The sequence below is a fragment of the Canis lupus genome, chromosome 25 (genome assembly GCF_003254725.2).
Source record: "Canis lupus dingo isolate Sandy chromosome 25, ASM325472v2, whole genome shotgun sequence".
In the NCBI taxonomy this organism is placed as follows: domain Eukaryota; kingdom Metazoa; phylum Chordata; class Mammalia; order Carnivora; family Canidae; genus Canis; species Canis lupus.
Window position 1 is genome coordinate 11,304,989 of NC_064267.1, and position 19,231 is coordinate 11,324,219.

General features: G+C 39.6%; 1 protein-coding gene across 8 annotated transcripts in view; it reads left to right on the plus strand.

Moving 5' to 3' along the window:
* The window catches only part of FLT1 (fms related receptor tyrosine kinase 1), a 179,224-nt gene that overhangs the window by 98,861 nt on the left and 61,132 nt on the right, over nucleotides 1–19,231 (plus strand). For 6 of the 8 annotated variants that reach the window (XM_049101467.1, XM_025462612.3, XM_025462609.3 and 3 more), the window contains one exon: nucleotides 4,689–4,835. In XM_049101467.1, coding sequence (XP_048957424.1) covers nucleotides 4,689–4,835 — 147 coding nt within the window. Of the gene's footprint in view, nucleotides 1–414; nucleotides 4,081–4,688; nucleotides 4,836–4,926; nucleotides 5,074–19,231 lie in introns of those variants that run through there. The other 2 variants (XR_007406055.1, XM_049101469.1) reach the window with 2 other exon arrangements.

Consider the following 19,231-nt stretch of genomic DNA (forward strand, 5'->3'; position numbering starts at 1 on the left):
AATTTAAAAGCACAAGGAATGATTGTACCACACAAAATAATGTAAAACATTAAAGGACTCATTAAAAAGTAACAGTTGTCTCATATCATCTTGATTTATTGTCACTGTTGCTAAATTTTCCGGCTCAGAGGAGATGCTCCTCCCAAAATGAGTTTGGAGATGATAGAAGTGATAATGAGCTCCCAAGGTCCCAGCCCTGGGCTCCCCACTCAGGCTGAGGGCTCTGTTCTCTGGGGCCGACTTGGTGCACGTTTGGATTTGGAGGATCCCCGCAGTGCATTCTCTGTGTTTTTTTTTGTTTTTTTGTTTTTGTTTTTGTTTTTTCCTCTTTGCTGTCTTCTCCTGCCTGATAAACAACAACTTGGGACTGATCCTTTCCTCCCACTTTGATGCCAACCTCTTTATATGTTTCAGTTTCGAAGCTGCGCAAACTGAATAATTGAAACAAATGCTGGTTTCTGCCAAAGATGGACATGAATAAGTTAATTTTCCAGCTCAGAATGAGTACAGTTGCATTTGAGACTGTTGGACCTCTGCCCGGTTTTGTTTTGTACCATTTCATCTGCTCTCGAGTTGTAAATAGCACCTGGATAGCAAGTTATAATGCTTATTTATTTGAAAATGCTTTTTTTTTTTTTTTTTTTTACATTAAGCACATTAATCTTAAACTGGAGCTTCTAAGATGGGCCCCAGGAGTGCAAGATGTCGGTGTAATTTAGAGGTATTAAAGCTTTATCACAGTATGAATTCAGATTGCCCACCGGGTCCAGCCCACGTCCTGTGTCTGTCTGGGTAGCTAGCTGACTAGTCGGTGCAGGGCTTTCCCCTCACTGCCTCTGAGTGGACTAGTCAGCTCCCAACTGCATCTGAAAAAAATGGGCATCGTGCCTTCGTCTTACATAGATTCATCCCCTGGTGATTCTTTTAAAGAACTCTCTCCTTTTGAATTGATGGCATTCAAAGATGTACCACAATGAGTTTATCAAGGCAACCGAGGCTATTGTGACCAAAAGGTTGAATGCATTCTTCTAAATGTAAATCTGAGAGCTGTCCATTAAAAAAAAGGAAAAAAGTCCACTTTCCCCATATGCAAATATTAATGGGATTTTTATGGGGATTAAAAATGGCAAAACTACAGAAGCAGAATTCAGAGCCGTTTAAAAATACACACCATTTTTCAATCGGGAGAGATTGTAATCTCCTTTTTTAAGCTTGCATTTGAGGGGAAAGTGACTTTTTCACCAATTTAATATGCATTGTTCTGTTGTTTTTATTTATGATTGATCATTGTATGTGCCTTGCGTGAACTATTGGAAAACAAGCTACAATGACCAAAATAGCCATGGCTGAGAACACAGTGGCTGGGCAGTTCAATAGAAGGTGACAATATGACAACTTTTCAGGCTTGGGAACTCACCAGACTGTTTCCTCCTTTAGGTAACAGACTCTGTCCCACGGCTAAACTTGTCTTTCACGTGGGAATTGCTTTTGTCAAGTGTGAAAGAGTAAACAATAGCATTTCCCCAGAATGCCAGTTTTATGGAGTCCCAAATGCTCTGAAAACAATTAGCAACCTGGAAGTTGTCAGCCCAGAGGAAAGAATAATCAATTGTATCTTGAAATTTTACCTATGGCTCTTTTGCCTGGCGTCTTTGTTCATTCTAAGTCAGCATGTTCCTTCAGGAAACAATGCCTTAGTGCCACGGATCGTGGGGACTCCATTTTTCCTAAAGCTGAAAAAGCAAATGGGAGGCTTCTGGAAAAATGGCGAAGCAGACATGTAGAAATGACCATTTCCTTCCCTTCAAAACTGCGATTGCAATTTTTGCGGGGAGGGGAAGGGTGTTCGTATTTACAGGAGAGGATCTTAAGTACTTCCAAGGGATGACTTTAAGAATTCCACAGGGTAATTAGTTGTTCACTGTGTAATTCATCCTTCCAGAGTTTCAAAAAGGAAAATCAATTGAGTGGGTTCTATTTTGTATTGGTTGCTCTTTGGGGCAGGCAGGAAGGGAGGGATAATGGGTAAAAGAGAGAGAAAGAAGAGTCTAAAACAGAGAATGATTGAGTTGGGGTAGAGGGCATGAGGCTGGTTCCTCAATCCCCTGTCCAAGTGGAGAGACTATATGTTTATGAGACCTGGTGGATCTTTGGGGCCATAACATCAAAAGCTAAAAGAAGAACCTGGTGAGGAGCTATCTTTGGCTACTGATAACCAGCAGAAATATTCTGTTAATTCTGATTTTCTCCATTTGAAGGGATCAGCTCCACTTTGTCAAGTTTTGGAAAGCAGCTCCCTATTTCCACCAAATAATTTAGGGTTAATAATAAGGGTTCAATGTACCTTTCTTACCTAAAATGTCAAAACAGATTATAAAGTATACAGGGGAACTGATAAAATGATTCATTGGTTGATTGGTCACTTAGACACCAGTCAAAAATGAGATTGTTCACGTAGGAGAACATGTTTTTCAGAAATGGGTACAAGGAAAAATAGTATACTGTATGTTTCAGACATGTTTATATGAACTTTGTATTTAATTGAGAGTCCAATGTTTATTCTGCAGCCTTTTTGCTGCTTCTCTTGTCTGAAGTTTGTCTAGTGCAGATAGGGCCTTTGGGAGTTCTCATGACATTTCTGTTAAACTGTTCTCTTTCATGTAAGTGTTTTCCAGTACACCTGTCACGGAAGCCAAATGCTGTCTTTGTCGATGATGCTATAGTTTGTAGCTATGAAAATAATTTGGGTGTTGTAGGTCCTATATTCAGACTTCCTTTTTATAATAAAGCCTCTGGGCAATGATAGATTATTTTATTATATTTAGTGCATGGGAAATAGTCAATGAGGTAGCGGAAGCTATTCAAATATAACTTCGTGAACTGTGACATAAATGAGATGTCAAATTTGGCTTGCCACTGTAATAGACACTAAGTAGTAATACGACACTGTTCTTCATTATCTTGTCATGTTTCACTAATACGTTTGGAACCTTTGCTGTGTAAAAATGTCAAAATTGTAACAATCAAGTGTGTAAAAGTTATCAGCATTGAAGATTTTGATACCTGGCCGCATTTGCAATTAGGAAAACCCATTTGGCAGATTGCACGGAATGCAAACACAGAAATACTGAAACGGTTCTGCCTGGGGAAGCATAATAGACTAGAAAGATCCAGAGAAGGCAAAAGGGCCGTTGCGATCATTCATTCCAAACTATGAAGAGTGTCTAAATCAGGGCTCTCCTTTCAATGCTCTTTTCAGCCTTCGGATTTCATTTTGTATAAAGTGAGGAAAGACTAGTGATAAGCTTTGGGAATCAGAATTTAATGAGAAAGCTGTTCCTTGGAACAGACAGTAACCCTGCCATGTTATTATGCCCTGTCAACATGCTGTCAAAGTTGTATGATAATATACTTTTTAAGCTGAGATTTCTAAATTGCTTTAATGAACGCTAATCCTGAGAGTTTCCCTGCAGGAATAAAATGAGAGAGGTTTGGGGACTCGTCAGAACTCTGCAGGGACATGAAGCCAAAGCCACTGCAGTGTGTCACCTCTTAGAGCATTGTAATCACGCCTAAGCTGCTTTCACACTGTTAGTACAATCAGATGAGGAAATCCAAAATGGTCAGAGAAAGCTCAGATTGTATAATTGAAGCCAGTGGCGCAGAATATGTAAGTCACGCCAAAAACTCTTTTGATTTCTGTTCCAGGGTTTGCTACAAGAGGGGGTGCAGAGGATGACTCAGGAGGGTGGGAAGGACATTAGGAGTTGTCTTTATTCTTTTACCTTTGGAAGCTGAGCTGCCAATCCAGCACTCGCCTAACTAGAATGTATACCCATCAGCAGGACTACTTCATTAAATAGAGACACTGTACTCATTGGGGCCTCGGGGGTACTGCTGTTCCAATGTGGGATTTTAATGTTGTAATGTATTGCATCCTAATGTATTAAATTCATTTTGTTGTACTATATTGGTTGGCATTTTATTAAAATAAATTGTATTGTATCATATTTGTATGTTTTAAGAGAAAATAATATAAAATACAATATTTGTACTATTATATAGTGCAAAAACTACAAACCTATGCCTCTGCCTCTTGAATTAATCCTATGGTTGCTTGCGCTGGGGAAGGGATGGAGGAAGGAAATAATCAATAAAGCTTTCAAAGTTCAAGAAATGCTCCTGTTTGGTCTGCTGCCTCACATTTTAGGTTACTGATAGCTGAGTCACACAGACATGCCCTCACAAACAACACGTCAATAAAATCACATACAAAGTTACATTAACGCATCACTATAATACTATATCTTTATGTAGAAATCCATTTTAAGCCTATATCCCAAATCGCGGTGTTTCCTTTTTCGTTCCTCGAATAGTATGCAAAACCCTTAGGTTTCTGAAAAGCTTCTCTCACAGAAAGGAAGAAACCTAGTGGGCCAGGCAAAAACCTTGATACTGAATACTATAGAATTTTGTTCTCGATTTTACTCTGTGTTCTAATAAACTTCAATTTGTTAGGACTTAATAAAGATGAAGCAGGTTATGCAGAGAAAAAAATTTCAGGAACAAAATATGAATGAAACCTTACAGTTGAGCTTTGCTGTTCATCTATGTAAAGTGTTGATGTGCATATATAACAAAAGGCTACAACCAACCAGTAATAACAATCCCCTTTCTTTATTCACTAGATCAGGAAGCCCCACACCTGCTGCGAAACCTCAGTGATCACACGGTGGCCATCAGCAGCTCGACCACATTAGACTGTCCTGCTACTGGTGTCCCAGAGCCCGAGATAACCTGGTTTAAAAACAACCACAAAATACAGCAAGAACCCGGTAAGAGATTTTGTTTTCCTTGGATTCACTCTCATTCTCATCATCCTCTTCTTCCCGTATCATTTCTCTCCCTTCCTCTCCATGCATCTAGAACCACTTGCCAGTAGAGCTCTGGTTCATGCTCCTATCAACTTTCAATGAGGACTGTTTGGGCCCATTCTTAACGCACACCATATTCCTAACCATGTAGAAAGATCCGTACGGAATCTGCTGTAAATGGTGCATTCATAAAGAAATGGTAAGAGTCCTTTAGAAAATGTGTCAGTTCAGCCTGACAGCAGGGAAAGTGAGGTGCTGGCTCCTTGGCTTGAGGTGCAGCAGAGCTTTGAACATCTGGTATATACGAAGTTCAGAGTAGTTTTATCATCTTTTTAATGTACTTCTTATCAATTTTAATAATTTGCTAAAAAGCAGAATATTTTAAATGATAGAATACTGGTAAAAAAAATCGCAACTAATGATCACATGTTAATTTTCTTTCAATAAAATATATGTTTAAGAACAACTCAACATAAATCCAGTAGGTATCAACACTGTTTGTTGCCTGCCTCATAATTTTGTCATTAAGATGAAAATGAACTGATTTATAATTTTGCTTAATAATTCCATTTATATGAAAAATAAAATTGCCATTTATTTGCAATAATCCAACCACCTAAATCAAATAACTGACACTACAGAAAGGTCCTTGAATGTGAGACCTCTACACACAGCAAAATCTCCATTTAAGTTTGATACCCAGAAAGGGGTTGTAGTATAAGATCTCCAATTTTAAGGTATGTTAAAAACGCCTTACACTAAGCTGGTCCCATTTACATCATTTTTCTCCATAGAGCAGTGCCTCCTCTTGTATTGACGTCATTCACTTCATCATCCAAACCAGAAACTGATGAGCTCCCCTACGTCCTTCTCTAATCTATCACCAGGCTGAGCAGGTTATGTCTAATAAATACGAAATCTTTCTCAAGGTCATCCTTACCTCTGCTCTCCTGTTGTCATTCTCTGGGTTCCAGTGCTCATTATCTGTCTCCTGATCATCTCCTGACTGATCTCTCCACCTCAGTTTTCTCTCTTGGAATCTTCTTTTCCATACAACTAGATGAAATGCAGCTGTGAACATGTCACTTCCCTATTTCAAGTCTTCTACTCGCTCTGCATCCCAGGACAAAGTTCCAGCATCTGCCAGAGAAGGCCCTCAACAACTGGCCCTCCCTAACTTCTCCAACTCCATGCTTGCCCTCCCCTGCCTTGAACCTTATACTCTAACAATTGCCAACTCTTGTAGATTGCTACACATGGTATGCTGCTTCGACCCCCTCTGCTGCTTCTGTTCTTGTGTCCCCTCTGCCTGGAGTACCTTCCCATCATCTAATGCCTACCTGTACTTCAAGGCCCAGATTGGGTTCTGTTCTTCCTCCAGAAAGCCTTAGTCTACCCCTGCAAAGAGGGGGCAGATCCTCCAGGGGTCTTTATTATTTATAAATGTTTCTATCCTCTCCTACTGAGTTGTTTTATAATCATGAGTTCATCTGTGTATTGTGCATATTTCCACTGCTCTCTTACTGCCCTGTATCATCAGTTCATGTGTATGTTTTCTTACATGTTTATTATATCAGCCTCCTCCTGAGGACAGACAGTATATCTTTATCTTATTTGTATCTTGTTTCTCCTTTTATCCTCAGAACCTGACAGTGCTTGGCAATCAATAAATGTATCGTGAATGAATGAATGAATGAATGAATGAGAGTTTTTCAGAAAGTCTTATTCTGTCCTTAGCAAGTTTGCTTGGTAGTACCGATGCCTGGACTTAGGGGTGGCTGGGGAGGCTATATCATAGAATTTTTAAAGCTAAAGGGATCTTTGGAATATCTTTATTGTAGGGTAGAAAATTTCGGCCCGATGGGTAAAGTGATTAGCCCAAGATGACACACTATTAAGATAGGTAGTTTCATGGAAAATTAATCTCTTGAGGTTTTCGACCAAAACAAAAAGATAAATGAATACATGAATAAATAGTTTGTGAAACAATACCTGTAATATCCTCCTTTTAGAGATTCAGAGTTCACACTACTGTCTTAAAGGCTCCAAGAAGTCCTATATTAAAGAAATCAGGTAAATTGCTTTCAAGTATTCCCCCAAATAACTTGATCACAAAATACATTTTACAAAACAATAATGTAAGATGTTGGTTTCTTTGAAAGAAAGAAATAAAAAGAAAGCAAGAAATTTGGCATGTGTTCGGTTTTTATACTTTGGATGTGGGTTAAATAATTAGAGTTGAACCAATTTCAAAAGCTTGTGACCATTCTGGGACTGGAGGGTAGACAAGGCAAGAGGGTATGCCAAGGCTGTTACCGCACTGCAAATGGAAAAAGATTATTAGGTGTGCGGGAGGGATTGAATCCTAGCATTACCCTCATGGGTCAGGGAATTTGGGCAACTCACTTATCCTTCTTCTCTGAGCCCCTGTTTCTTTATTTATAAAATTGGGAGAATACTGACCACACAAGGATGTGTTAAGTTTTATAGGAGTTAATATCACCAAGCTTGCCTGTAGTTATGGCTGAGTAAATGTGACCTTCTGACCCACCTCATTTATATAGAAATCGGCCAATGAGTTGTCAGAATTTGTTGAAAGGTGTCAGAAGGGTCAATTAATAACTCAGCTAAAATGTCAAACAATTCTAAATCTACCAAAACTATCTTTCTCCTAGCTTTCTTTGATCTTCAGAGGGCCAAGAGAAGAATATCTAAAAAAAGTCTTAGATAAATTCTTACATAAAGTCTTTTATAAATGTCATTCTACTATGCTACTCTTGGCATTTATGGAGTTTAACTGTACTAAGTCATCCATTTTCTCTCCCTGTATCCACTCCTTAAAACTGCTATAGCCTTTTGGAAAGGAATTTCTTAATTTTCTGGAGATAATCTCTAATATGCATACAGTATTTATGAAGTTTCATATATAAGATTTCCAATTTAAGGCAACAAATTCAGCAGCCAGTGCAATAGGCTCTATGACTATATGACTATGACCTTGTGTTTGTGCATGTAGACATCTTCAAAAATACCAACTCTTATTATTTTTTATAAACCTAGGAGTAAAGATTATAGGTAACCAAAGTGACAATCCTTGACTCACTGGTTACTCCAAAGCTGAACTGGGAAAACTTCAAAAGCACAGCCTGGAAAAGACTGAAAACTAGTCCATTTTATACTAAGCCTTTGGAAAGCCATACTGAGAATAAATTTTAAATAAAGCCTAAATAATTAATAATTAAATATATTTAATGAGATATTTAATATTTACAAATACAAAAGATATGAATTGTATTTAATGAAATATATAATTATAAACATAAAACATTTACACATATAAAATATATCAGGTAAATAAATAATGTTTAAAATTAATTAACTATTTGAAATTTAAAAATCTAGAAAATAAACTGCATGTCCCTTAAAGACGTGTGACACATGGCAACTCAAAAAAAAAAACAAAACAAAACATATACTGAGAGGATTGTAGTGACCTTGGGTCTGGGATACAATCTGGGCCATCATCCTTACCATTTGTTAAATGACAACTTACCCTATTCCAAAGAAAATAGGAGACAGGAAACAGGGCACACGTGAGAGCTCGTGCTCAGGACAACAGGCCATAAAATGCCTGCTGAAAAGTCTTTACGGGAGAGCTTTTCTCCTCCTTCCTCATTTCCTTTCAGGAAACCCTTCAGTGAGGCACAGCTATTCTAGAGAAGAAATGCAGTTTTAAGAAAGCCTTATGAAAGCTGAGTAGTGCTTTCTTGGGTCAAAGGGCATCCACAGGAACAAAAGGGGAGCTAAGCATGCAGGCACAGGGAAGCATATGCACAGAGGACTGGAGGCAGCCTCCACCAGGGCACCCCCTGCAGACCATGTGGTCCACTGCACTCAAGGTGGGCCCTCCTGGCCACACACCTGCAGGCTTGGAGTGAGGGGTTGGGGCTTCGTCAGTACTCCACCCTGCCCCATGGATTGCCATTTCCTCCCAGCATCCCCGGACTATCTTTACTTCCCTGCCAGGGGGCCCCAGAGCCCACCTCCACTAGGGATCCTCCTTTCACTTTCCAGTACATGGTGACTGTTCCCTTCCTTTGTGTCTGGTTTACTTACAATTCATGTCATAAAATGTGTCACTTACTCCCTTGTTTTGTGTGTGCTTGTTTTTAAAACCTTTGAAGATAGATATAATGTCTTAGTAGGCCTTCTCTATTAAAAATAATAAAAATGTATTGAGTAGTCACCAGGAACCAAGGCACTGTGGTGCGATTTACAAATATCTCATTTACTTCTCACCACTGTCATCAGAAGTAGGTACCGTTGTTAGACGGCATTTTGCAAGTCTCACCTAACTTAGCTGACTAGGTGCCTGGTCCTGTTCTAAGCACGTCCCTTGCTCATCATAACAATCCTATGAGGTTTGCTAAATTATGATTCCTGTTTTACAAAGGAAGGAATGAGGAAACGTAGGCACAGGAGAAATAATGGACTAGGTCATAGAGCCTGTGCCTTGTTGTCCAGGGCTGGGACCAGAGGGTGACTCTGGAGCCCACACTCTGTGTACCCAGCCTCGGGCTGACCACTGATGCACATTGCTCCCAAGAAAACATAAGCATCACTTAAAAAAAATAGGCTCCATGTCCAGTGTGGAGCCCAGTGTGGGGCCTGAGCTCAGGACCGTGAGATCAAGAGGTGAGCTAAGATCAAGACTGAGCCACCCAGGTGCCCCCTAAGCTTTTAAATGACCTCATGGGCATTAACAAGCATATTTTTATTTTTTTTATTTTTATTTTTTTATTTTTTTTAATTTATGATAGTCACACAGAGAGAGAAAGAGAGAGGCAGAGACACAGGCAGAGGGAGAAGCAGGCTCCATGCACTGGGAGCCCGACGTGGGATTTGATCCCAGGTCTCCAGGATCGCGCCCTGGGCCAAAGGCAGGCGCTAAACCGCTGTGCCACCCAGGGATCCCAACAAGCATATTTTTAAAACAATATTTTCTCAGCTCTAACCCTTAAAGCTTAAGCTTCCCAAAGACTATATAGTTTGTTTTTTAAATGTTAAAAAGTTAAAGCATATTAAAAATATTTAAAGCATTTTTTTAAAGCAAGCATGCCCATGGGGGCCTGGGGTGAGTGGAGCATGGGACTCAGTCTCCAGGTCATGGGGTTCCAGCCCCATCTTGGGTACAGAGATTACTTACAAATAAAATCTCAAAATAAATAAAAGCAGACATGCCCTATATGAAGATAAAAATAATTTCAAACCCAAATCTAGTTACTTTTAAGTTTTAAAAGGTCCAGAATTTATTCCATAGCAGTCCAACACTCTTTTACTCATTCAACAGACATTTATAAGGCAGTACTCTGTGACTGGTGCTGTGTAGGCTCTGCTAATACAGCAGTGAATGTGAAAATTAAGATCTGGATAACAAAATATCTAAAGTAGTTAGTCTGTATGGGCGTTTAAATGAACACAACCTCTTTAAGCCACAACCAGAGGTGTCCTAACTTATTCATTATCATCATGCCAGTTGGGCACCAGAGTTAATGAGTCTAAAAATGGAATACGGTGAATTAATATATGGGACAAGTAGAAAATATGTCTCTACCACAGTTAAAATATCTTGAATACATCAGTTAATTGAAAAAATACATCCTCTGTGCTTCAATTTTCCTACTTTCATGCTACACATACAAGAGATTCTCAATTATTCATCATTCATGGAATATGCAGAATGGATGAGAAATAAAGAGGAAATAAGAGAAAACATGCCAGAAGCAATAAAGGCAAGAGAGCTTCCAAATTAGAACTGAGGAAAGAAGCCACTCTGAACTATTAGGAAGGGCTGATAGGGTGCAGAGTATTGAAGAGAAAGGTGGTCTGAGACTCATTTACTTTGAAGAGACAGGTGAACAGAGACTTGAACAGCTAAAGCAAGTAGAATCTTAAGGACCAGAGAGGAAAGAAAAATGTCAGAGGGAAGGACCAATAGCAGGTTGGAGATGAAGTCTATTGGCCAGTGGCTGCTTTGAGTATGGCTTGATTCTGAGGGGTATTCAGACAGCAAGCTCCTCTAAGAAACATCCATTTCCTTTGGGTTAAAAATATTAAGGGTTTGTACCCAGACTTGGAGCAATGTTATGAAGTCACCTTGGAGAACAGATGGCCTCCTGGGTGTCTTCACTACTTCTTCAGTCACCGGCCCAAGGGACCGGCAGTTCTTCCAGAATGATCAGAAAGTCACTTTTCTACCTTACACTCTTCCCAGATTCTTCACTGAGGCCCTAAAAATGTTCAAAGCTGTAAAGAGCTGAGCAAGCACTGCAGATAGGGCTGTCGGCACAGGCTTGATGACACTCTAAGGACACCAGATAAGTGTCCGAGGTGGATACAGAAAGCCTATCTAGCTTGCTTTTACTTTGATCCAATCACAAACCACCATTGTGCAGAGTAAATGGGGTTTCTGAAAAAGTCATTAAAACGCCGGAAAAAGTAACAAACTTCCCTCTGGAAATAAATTTAAGAGAATAGAAAACAATGCTGCTCTGAGCTGCTTCTAGTAAAGCCTGCCTAAACCCAGAAACCATCAGCAAACGATTGCTTAAATGAAATTTCTGTGGCAGCGAACCATTTCAGAATATTTTAAGATAAGAGCATTACAACAGGAACAGCAAAGAGTTTAGAAAGAATAAATTCTTTCTTAAATAGCTTGAGGTTGAAAAAAAAAAATAGCTTGAGGTTGGAGCAGGAGAGATCACTCTGACCCGCTGATTAATATTGCTTCCTAAATTGGATCTTGGTCACTAAGACTATTTATCTAGTGACCTGAAAGGGACAGCTTTCCTGTCACCACTGGATCACTGACACCAAATACCTATGCGAATGAGTGCATATCCAAATCAATGTGACTGGTTGTCCTCATACCTGGGGGGTACAGATTCATGTCTGAAGTATAAAGTGGTTTCCATAGATCTAGGAAAGACCTGAAGGAATAGAGGAGAGAAATGAATGAGGATGCTAATGCCTAGGGATAATAAAGTGACTATCTGTCACCCCCGGGCTGTGAGAATCCGCAGCTTTGCTTGATTTCTTTGTGATAATAAAACTCAGAAACGTCAATTATCTTTTGCAAAACTTGAGTAGTAATTGCCTTTTCTTTCCTATGAGATCCACCCTTATGGTGCATCATGACTGAAGACATTGCAGAGAAGCATGTACAAGATTCAGGGTATGTGTAGGGCAGTGCACAGGAAGGCGAGTTGGCCGTTGTATTTATCACCCCCGTGGAGCCCCATCAGTCTGCTATTAGGTAGCTGTTCTCACCATTCCTTTCTCTCCAATATATGTCCTTAAGTTAAGGTAAGGTTGGGGGGTGGGGGTGTTAACGTACCCAGACCAAGAACCGCCAAGCTTCACAAGTGGCTCTACCAGTAGCTGCTCTCCCTGGCCAGAATCTTCCAACAAATTCCCAGGGTTTAGCTGTACCCCTGACAACAATATAAGCCTAGGGGATGTTCTGAACATGTTGCAGAAGTAAGAGTTCTATTCTAAGGATAAACTTCCATTTAGAAGGCGAGGCAAAAGGAGTGGAATTAAGGAAAGAGTACAGGGAGGTAACAGCAGGAAAACATTGCCTTCGGTTGGCACTGCCAGAGTGCAGCGCTACAAGCCCAACCCCAGACGAAAGAGGAACCCTGACTTTGATCACAGCCTTAACGTGGCGAAGAAATGGAGGCTGTCACTTTACGGACTTCCACAATTACTTGTGAATGTGAGGCTGGTTCAGTGAGGCTGACCGGTACAGCTGGAGAGCTCCATGGTTTACACCCAGAAAAGTAAAGTAACCCATGGCTAGAGTCCTATTCTGTACTGAAAAATCACTAGAAGTTATTTATGGAGAAGCAGCCTCGACACCCAAATATATCTCTTTACCGAGCTAACACCCAGCTGATGTAGGTCTTGTATATACTTAATATGTAGGGAACCCTAGCCTAATGCTTTCCCCAAAGAAAATTTCTTGGATGCATTTCCCAGCAGACCCTCCTCATCCCCATCCAGCTCAGAAAAGCCTCCCAGAAGCTGTGAGCCACAGCAAGACTCAGCTGAGGGAATCACACATACTAAAGGCAGCACAAGCCCACTCATATAAACAGCAGGCCCTCCTTCTGGTTGTTTTAAAGTCTGGTTTTGTGCCTTTTCAAAGTCCTCTTGATTTTCAAATGAAAAATTAAGACCGTAAGAGATGGAAAAGAACTTAAGAATGTGTGCATCACTTTAGAAAGAGCCTCTCCCTCCCCTCTTTTTTTAAATTATGGCAAAATACATATAGCATGAATACTACCACTTAATCATTAATGTGTACAATTCAGTGACACTAAGTCTATTCACAATGTTGTGCAACCATTATCAATATCTAGTTTCAGAATTTTTTCATCACCTCAAAGAGAAACCTCATACTCACTAAAGCTTTTGACTATGAATGAACCTCATCTTTGGATTCTTTCTGTGACCTCCTGCAACAAAGGGAACTGTAATTTGAGCACAGCCAAGATCAGCAGCCTGTTCTGTCTGCTTAGCAGTCAGTGTTTCAGGGCCCAGTAGCAGAGAAGAAGAAACGGGGAATGAAGAAAAAGAGAAGAGAAATAGAGACATATGGGTGTGTGATGGGGGAGGAGAGAGGGTAGGCCCTCCCAGAAACCACCCCTCAGATCTCAGGGCTGCACCCTAACCAGTCACTAACCCCAAAACTAAGAGCCACCGTCTGGGTGCTCAGAGTGGGAGGCATCTCCATCTCCAATCTACGATTTGCTGCTTACACCAGAGACTACTTGGCCAAAGCAGGAAAAGCCATACTCCACCTTAGATAATTTTGTATCTCCACCTCTTAGCAGAACAATTAAATGGAGGTTTTCTATTTCATGTGTCCAGAATTTGCCCTGGAAACTCTCCCCTCCCTCCAAGTACAAACTCGAAACAGTCTAACCAGCGCAGTTTAACCAGTGACAGATGCAGGGCAGCTGGGGATCCCCAGGCAGCTCAGGAAAACACGCAAACGAATGTACACACAGATAACCTAGTCAGTGAACTCAGCCATCACCTGCACTACTGAACCCCTGCTGATAAAGTCAAATTGAGAAAGTTCATTCCTCCTCCGCCCCATGTTTAAGTGCTTCAGTTTTGCATTCTCTCCTGCTAGAAGGGAGCTTAAACAATTAGATTGTATGTTATTAGTTTAAGTAGTCATCACATTCAACTCAGTTGTAATTAAACCAGCCATCACTGAAAAATATAGCACAGCAAACGTAAATCATGCCCCAATACACATATACACACACTTGATAGGGGGCCAGTCTTCTGATGTGATGGTTTTTGGTTTAGCCTTTTATTGCTTTAATCCAAAATTATAGTTTGTAGTGAAGTATAAATGTATCTTTCTTGCTTCACAAATATTTCATCATTGTATGGTATTATACTGTAATATTTATAATATTATAAATTATTGCAAATGTTTCAGTATTTGGAGATATATATCTTTTAAACTTTTATTCAGTGGCTCTTTTTTGATGATAAAGAGGCTCATCATTTCATTTATAAAACTATCTTTTTTTAAAATTAAATAATACATGAATTCATTTTCATTGTGAAAGATCACATAATACAGAAATAGCATAAGCTATAAAAATTCCATCTGGAGAATTAACACATGCCAACTCTGACTTGTAGTTTGTCAACAATCTTACCTTTTTTTAACCTATATATGTACATACATACAAATTTGGGGCATACATATATGTGGGGCAAATAATAAATGGGATTCATTCATTCAAAGCTATTCAAAGCTAACTCTATGCCAGGAATATAGAGGTGCTTGGAACCAGACGGGACCTTGAATTTACAGTCTAATGGAAAAGCCTAGGTAATAACTTTAACAAATAGAACTATAAACATATTGCCTACGAATAGACAGTAATAACTGCTATGATGAACAAAATCAGGTAATGGATAATAGTGAGTAACCAGTAGAGGGGTGATGTAGGAAAGCCAGCATCTCTAGATCAGTCATGCTATGTGTTTTGTTTTAGGACTTGCTTTGACCACAGTGTTATTTTGAGGGTCTTTCTATGTCAGCACATACTGTTCTGCCTCATTCTTTTTAGCATCCATATACTATCATATGGTATGCTTTCCCATAATTTATTTCTTCTACTGTTGTAAAAATAAGTTCTTGACTTTAACCTTCATGCAATGCAGTACTAATACTATACCAATCATAGAAACACTACTTCAGGTGCACCTGCAGGGCTCAGTGGGTTAGGCATCTGCCTCTGGCTCAGCTCATGATCCTAGAGTCCTGGGATCGAGCCCTGCATCAGGCTCCCTGCTCAGTGGAGAGCCTGCTTCTGCCTCTGCCCTTCACCCACTCATGCATACTCTCTCTCTCTCAAATAAGTAAATAAAATCTGAAAGAAAGAAAGAAAGAAAGAAAGAAAGAAAGAAAGAAAGAAAGAAAGAAAGAAGAGAAAGAAGAGAAAAGAAAAAAGAAAAGAAAGAAAAGAAAAGAAAAAAGAAAGAAGAAAAGAAAAGAAAAAAAAGAAAAGAAAAGAAAAGAAAGAAAAGTAAAGAAAAGAAAAGAAAGAAAAGAAAAGAAAAGAAAAGAAAAGAAAAGAAAAGAAAAGAAAAGAAAAGAAAAAAACCACTACTTCGCTCTACACAGAAAGGCCACTTTGGATGAATGGCTATATTCTGCAGGATAAATGCATCCAACCTCATGGAGGGACCACGGCAAATCTGATCATAGCACAAGAATGAGTGAAGCAGGATGGAGTGTGTTCATATGTGCACACACCTGTGTGTGTTTACAATTTATAGATGTTAACTATAAAACCTCAGCTATCAACTATGTATATAACTATAGACACAGCACTGCTTGACACATTTTTTTAGGTGCTTGAATCATCTTGAAATACTTCATTAGAACAATGGCGAGGTTCCCAGTGAAAGGGCACAAGAATGCTTTTCATTTCTAAATGTTTGGAAATACATGTGTGTTTGGCATCGTTTCAAGGTGCTCACTTCAACTCTAACCCCATCAAGTCAACTGGTTTACAATCTCGCGACAGCTCTTGGAAACCATTCTGTTATCATAACCCAATTTTGTAAGTTAGGCTAGTGAAGCAATAGCCATTGTCCCAAATGAAAGGCCCTTTGTTTAGGGCTTTTCGTTTATTCAGTGGTTTCATGAAGAGGAATATTATACAGCATTTTCTACCACTGTTCTCAGTCTTATTCTTTTTTTTCTCTTTCTTTCTTTCCTTTTTTTTTTTTTCTAAGAGAGAGAGAGAGTGGCAGGAAGGGCAGAGGGAGAGGGAGAGAGAGAGAATCCTAAGCAGGCTCTACACTCAGCACAGAGCCCAACACCAACTCCATCTCACAACCACTGGGTTCAGGACCTGAGCCAGAATCAAGAGTCAGTCACTTAACTGACTGAGCCACCACCCTTAGGTGCCCCTCAATCTTATTCTTTTCTAAGAGCTCCTCCTCCCTGTCTTTCTCATAGCTAAAGAACAAATAGTCTCATCAGGGATGACATTGCCCATCAGATCTCCTTTAGACCATGTGTTTTAAGCATCTCATAATTCCCTTCCAACATAACACACTATTGTAAAGGCTGCCTTTCACTGTATTTCAAATTATTCCACTCTTCACCAACTTTTTTTCTTACATCTGCAAATGCTTTGCTGCATGGCTTGACCTTGGGGTAAGATTCTCAACAGAGAGAAAGCAGCAGCCCAGTGATGATCTTTTGAAAACACTAGAATCCTTTGCCTTTTTAGTGCCATTGAATGAGTCCACCATTGTTCACTTGCCATTTTTGTCAATCTTTGCGGCTTACTAAACTTGGATTTCTCTTTCCTGTAGTTTTCCAAACCTCTGAAGTTTGACTGAGTAAACACAAGCTCCTCTGTGTTCTTCGTGGGAAGTTACTCAGACATCCAGTCTCTAGTTTTCCTGGGTCACCTTAACCATCTTGAATCCATATTTGGCTCTTCTGGCCCTTTGTTCAGATACAGCTCTTAGCTAGTCAATCCCTTTAAGAGGTATCAGTCTACAGGTACAATTTACCATGTACCTACAACTGTATACATCCTCATCCTCATGGCTCCTCTATAACGAACATATATCCTGTGCCAACTTAAAAGAATTTTTCATTTCATTGGAGAGCCAACACTATCATAACAAAATTTACTCTTTATTTTGTTAAACCTAACATCTATTGACTACCTATTGCATGCACCGGACATTTTGTCACATTCTAGAGAAAATGAAAATGAGCAAAACTTAGTCCTTACCTTTGGAAAACCTACACATAATAGGTACAAGTCAGTTCATAAGTATGCAATGTGAATAGGATAAAATTTCACGAGATACAAATGGGCATCTCCAATTAGAGTCATCAGGGGAGACTTCATGGAAAGGTGCCATCTGAATTGGACTTTGATGGTTGAAGAAGGGAGTTTTGATGATGACGATTCATTTGGCCAAATTGCATGGGCACGTTCTCTAAGTCACAAGTACAGGTGCTCAGCTGAACAACAAAGTCTGAGTCACTGGTCAGACTAGCAGGCCAATTTAGGAAATGTCAAATTTTTATGGAAGGAACAGGAGAAAACCACATGGTATGCCTTAATTTAGTCAAACAAGTTAAAGATCTATAGATTTATTTACTCAGTGGTGAATTGGATTAAGGTTCCATTTCATGCCTTTCTCTGGATAATGTGGTACTTATGTATAAAATGCCAAGACTGTCCTTCACCTTATGGTATCTTGGGAAGAAATTAATTATGAAATCCCTTGAAAATACTAAAAACTGAAGAGAGTGTCCATTTATTTAAAATTTAGACTGCATCCCATGGATAAATATATAGACAAGCATCATTATAAACTCGGATCTAAAATCCCCATCAGCAGCCAACACAATAGATGGTTCAAGTTCTTACACTGGGTGCTGTCACCAGAATTCCTTGGAGTACAAGTCCCTACAAAAAAAACTTTGCGTAAAATTTTACTTGAGCATTTGAAGCTAACAGTTTAGCAGACCCCTGAAACTATCTGAGTTCACATTTCTAAGTTCCAGGGTCTAAAGCTCTTTGAATCTTAAGATCATAAAATTAACTGACATAGAACTTTACAGACTGGAGAGAGCTCAGTATGTAGGATGGAAGTCAGTACCACTGCATGGGGTGTCAGCATCGAATCCTACCTTACTCAGCTGTCATATAGCAAACTCTACAGGGCTCACTCTTTTCCTCATTCCCTAAATTCCATTTTCCATGGTCTTGGTTTATGTGGCCATTTCCTCAGTTGCTAAGTGTCTGCTGTCTGTTGGCACAGTGCTAGACACCAGGGCTCAGTAATGCACAGGATACTGGAGCGGGCAAGTAAGAAAGTCAGCAAATTTACTATGAAATGTTAAGTGTCAAAGTAGAGGTATGCACGAGGTGATGCAAGAGTAACAGAGAAAGGGCTCAAGAGCATCAAAAGATGCTTTCCAGAGCATCTGGATTTGCCTTGAGCTAAATATTAGGAAGCGAATGCTAGTCAAGTACAGGTCCAGAGAGTAATGGGCGAAGTCATGGAGGCTTATAATGAATTGCCAATAAATAAATATAGCTTGTGCCAAGGATATACTTAGGGATGTAGCAGGCACAGAAACTGGAAACAAAATAGGCAGGGGCCAGATCACAGAGGTCATTGCTTTATTAAATATAATAGTGTTGTCCCATGTACATCCTTGAAGTCAAAGTTGTATCTAATCTATCCAGCATACATGCTTCTATTGGCCCTCACAGCAAATTTACATAAGTTGATTGGGTTGCCAACATTTAACACAGAAAATCCAGATTTCTGTTGATGAAACTAGAGGGTATTATGCTAAGCAAAATAAGTCAGTCAGGGAGAGATGATTATCATATGATCTCACTCATATGTGCAATTTAAGAAACAAAACAGAGGATCATGGAGGAAGAGAGGAAAAAATAATACAAAATCAGAGAGGGAGACAAACTGTAAGAGACTCTTAATCATAGGAAATAAACTAAGAGTCGCTGGAAGGGAGAGGGGTGGGGGAATGGGGTAACTGGGTGATGGGCATTAAGGAGGGTATGTGATAGAATGAGCACTGGGTGTTATATAAGACTGATGATTCACTGACCTCTACCTCTGAAACTAATAATATATTATATGTTAATTAATTGAATTTAAATTTTAATAAACTCAGAAGACAGGGCTGAGTGACTTAGTCAGTTAAGCATCTGACTCTTGATCTCAGCTCAAGTCTTGATCTCAGCGTT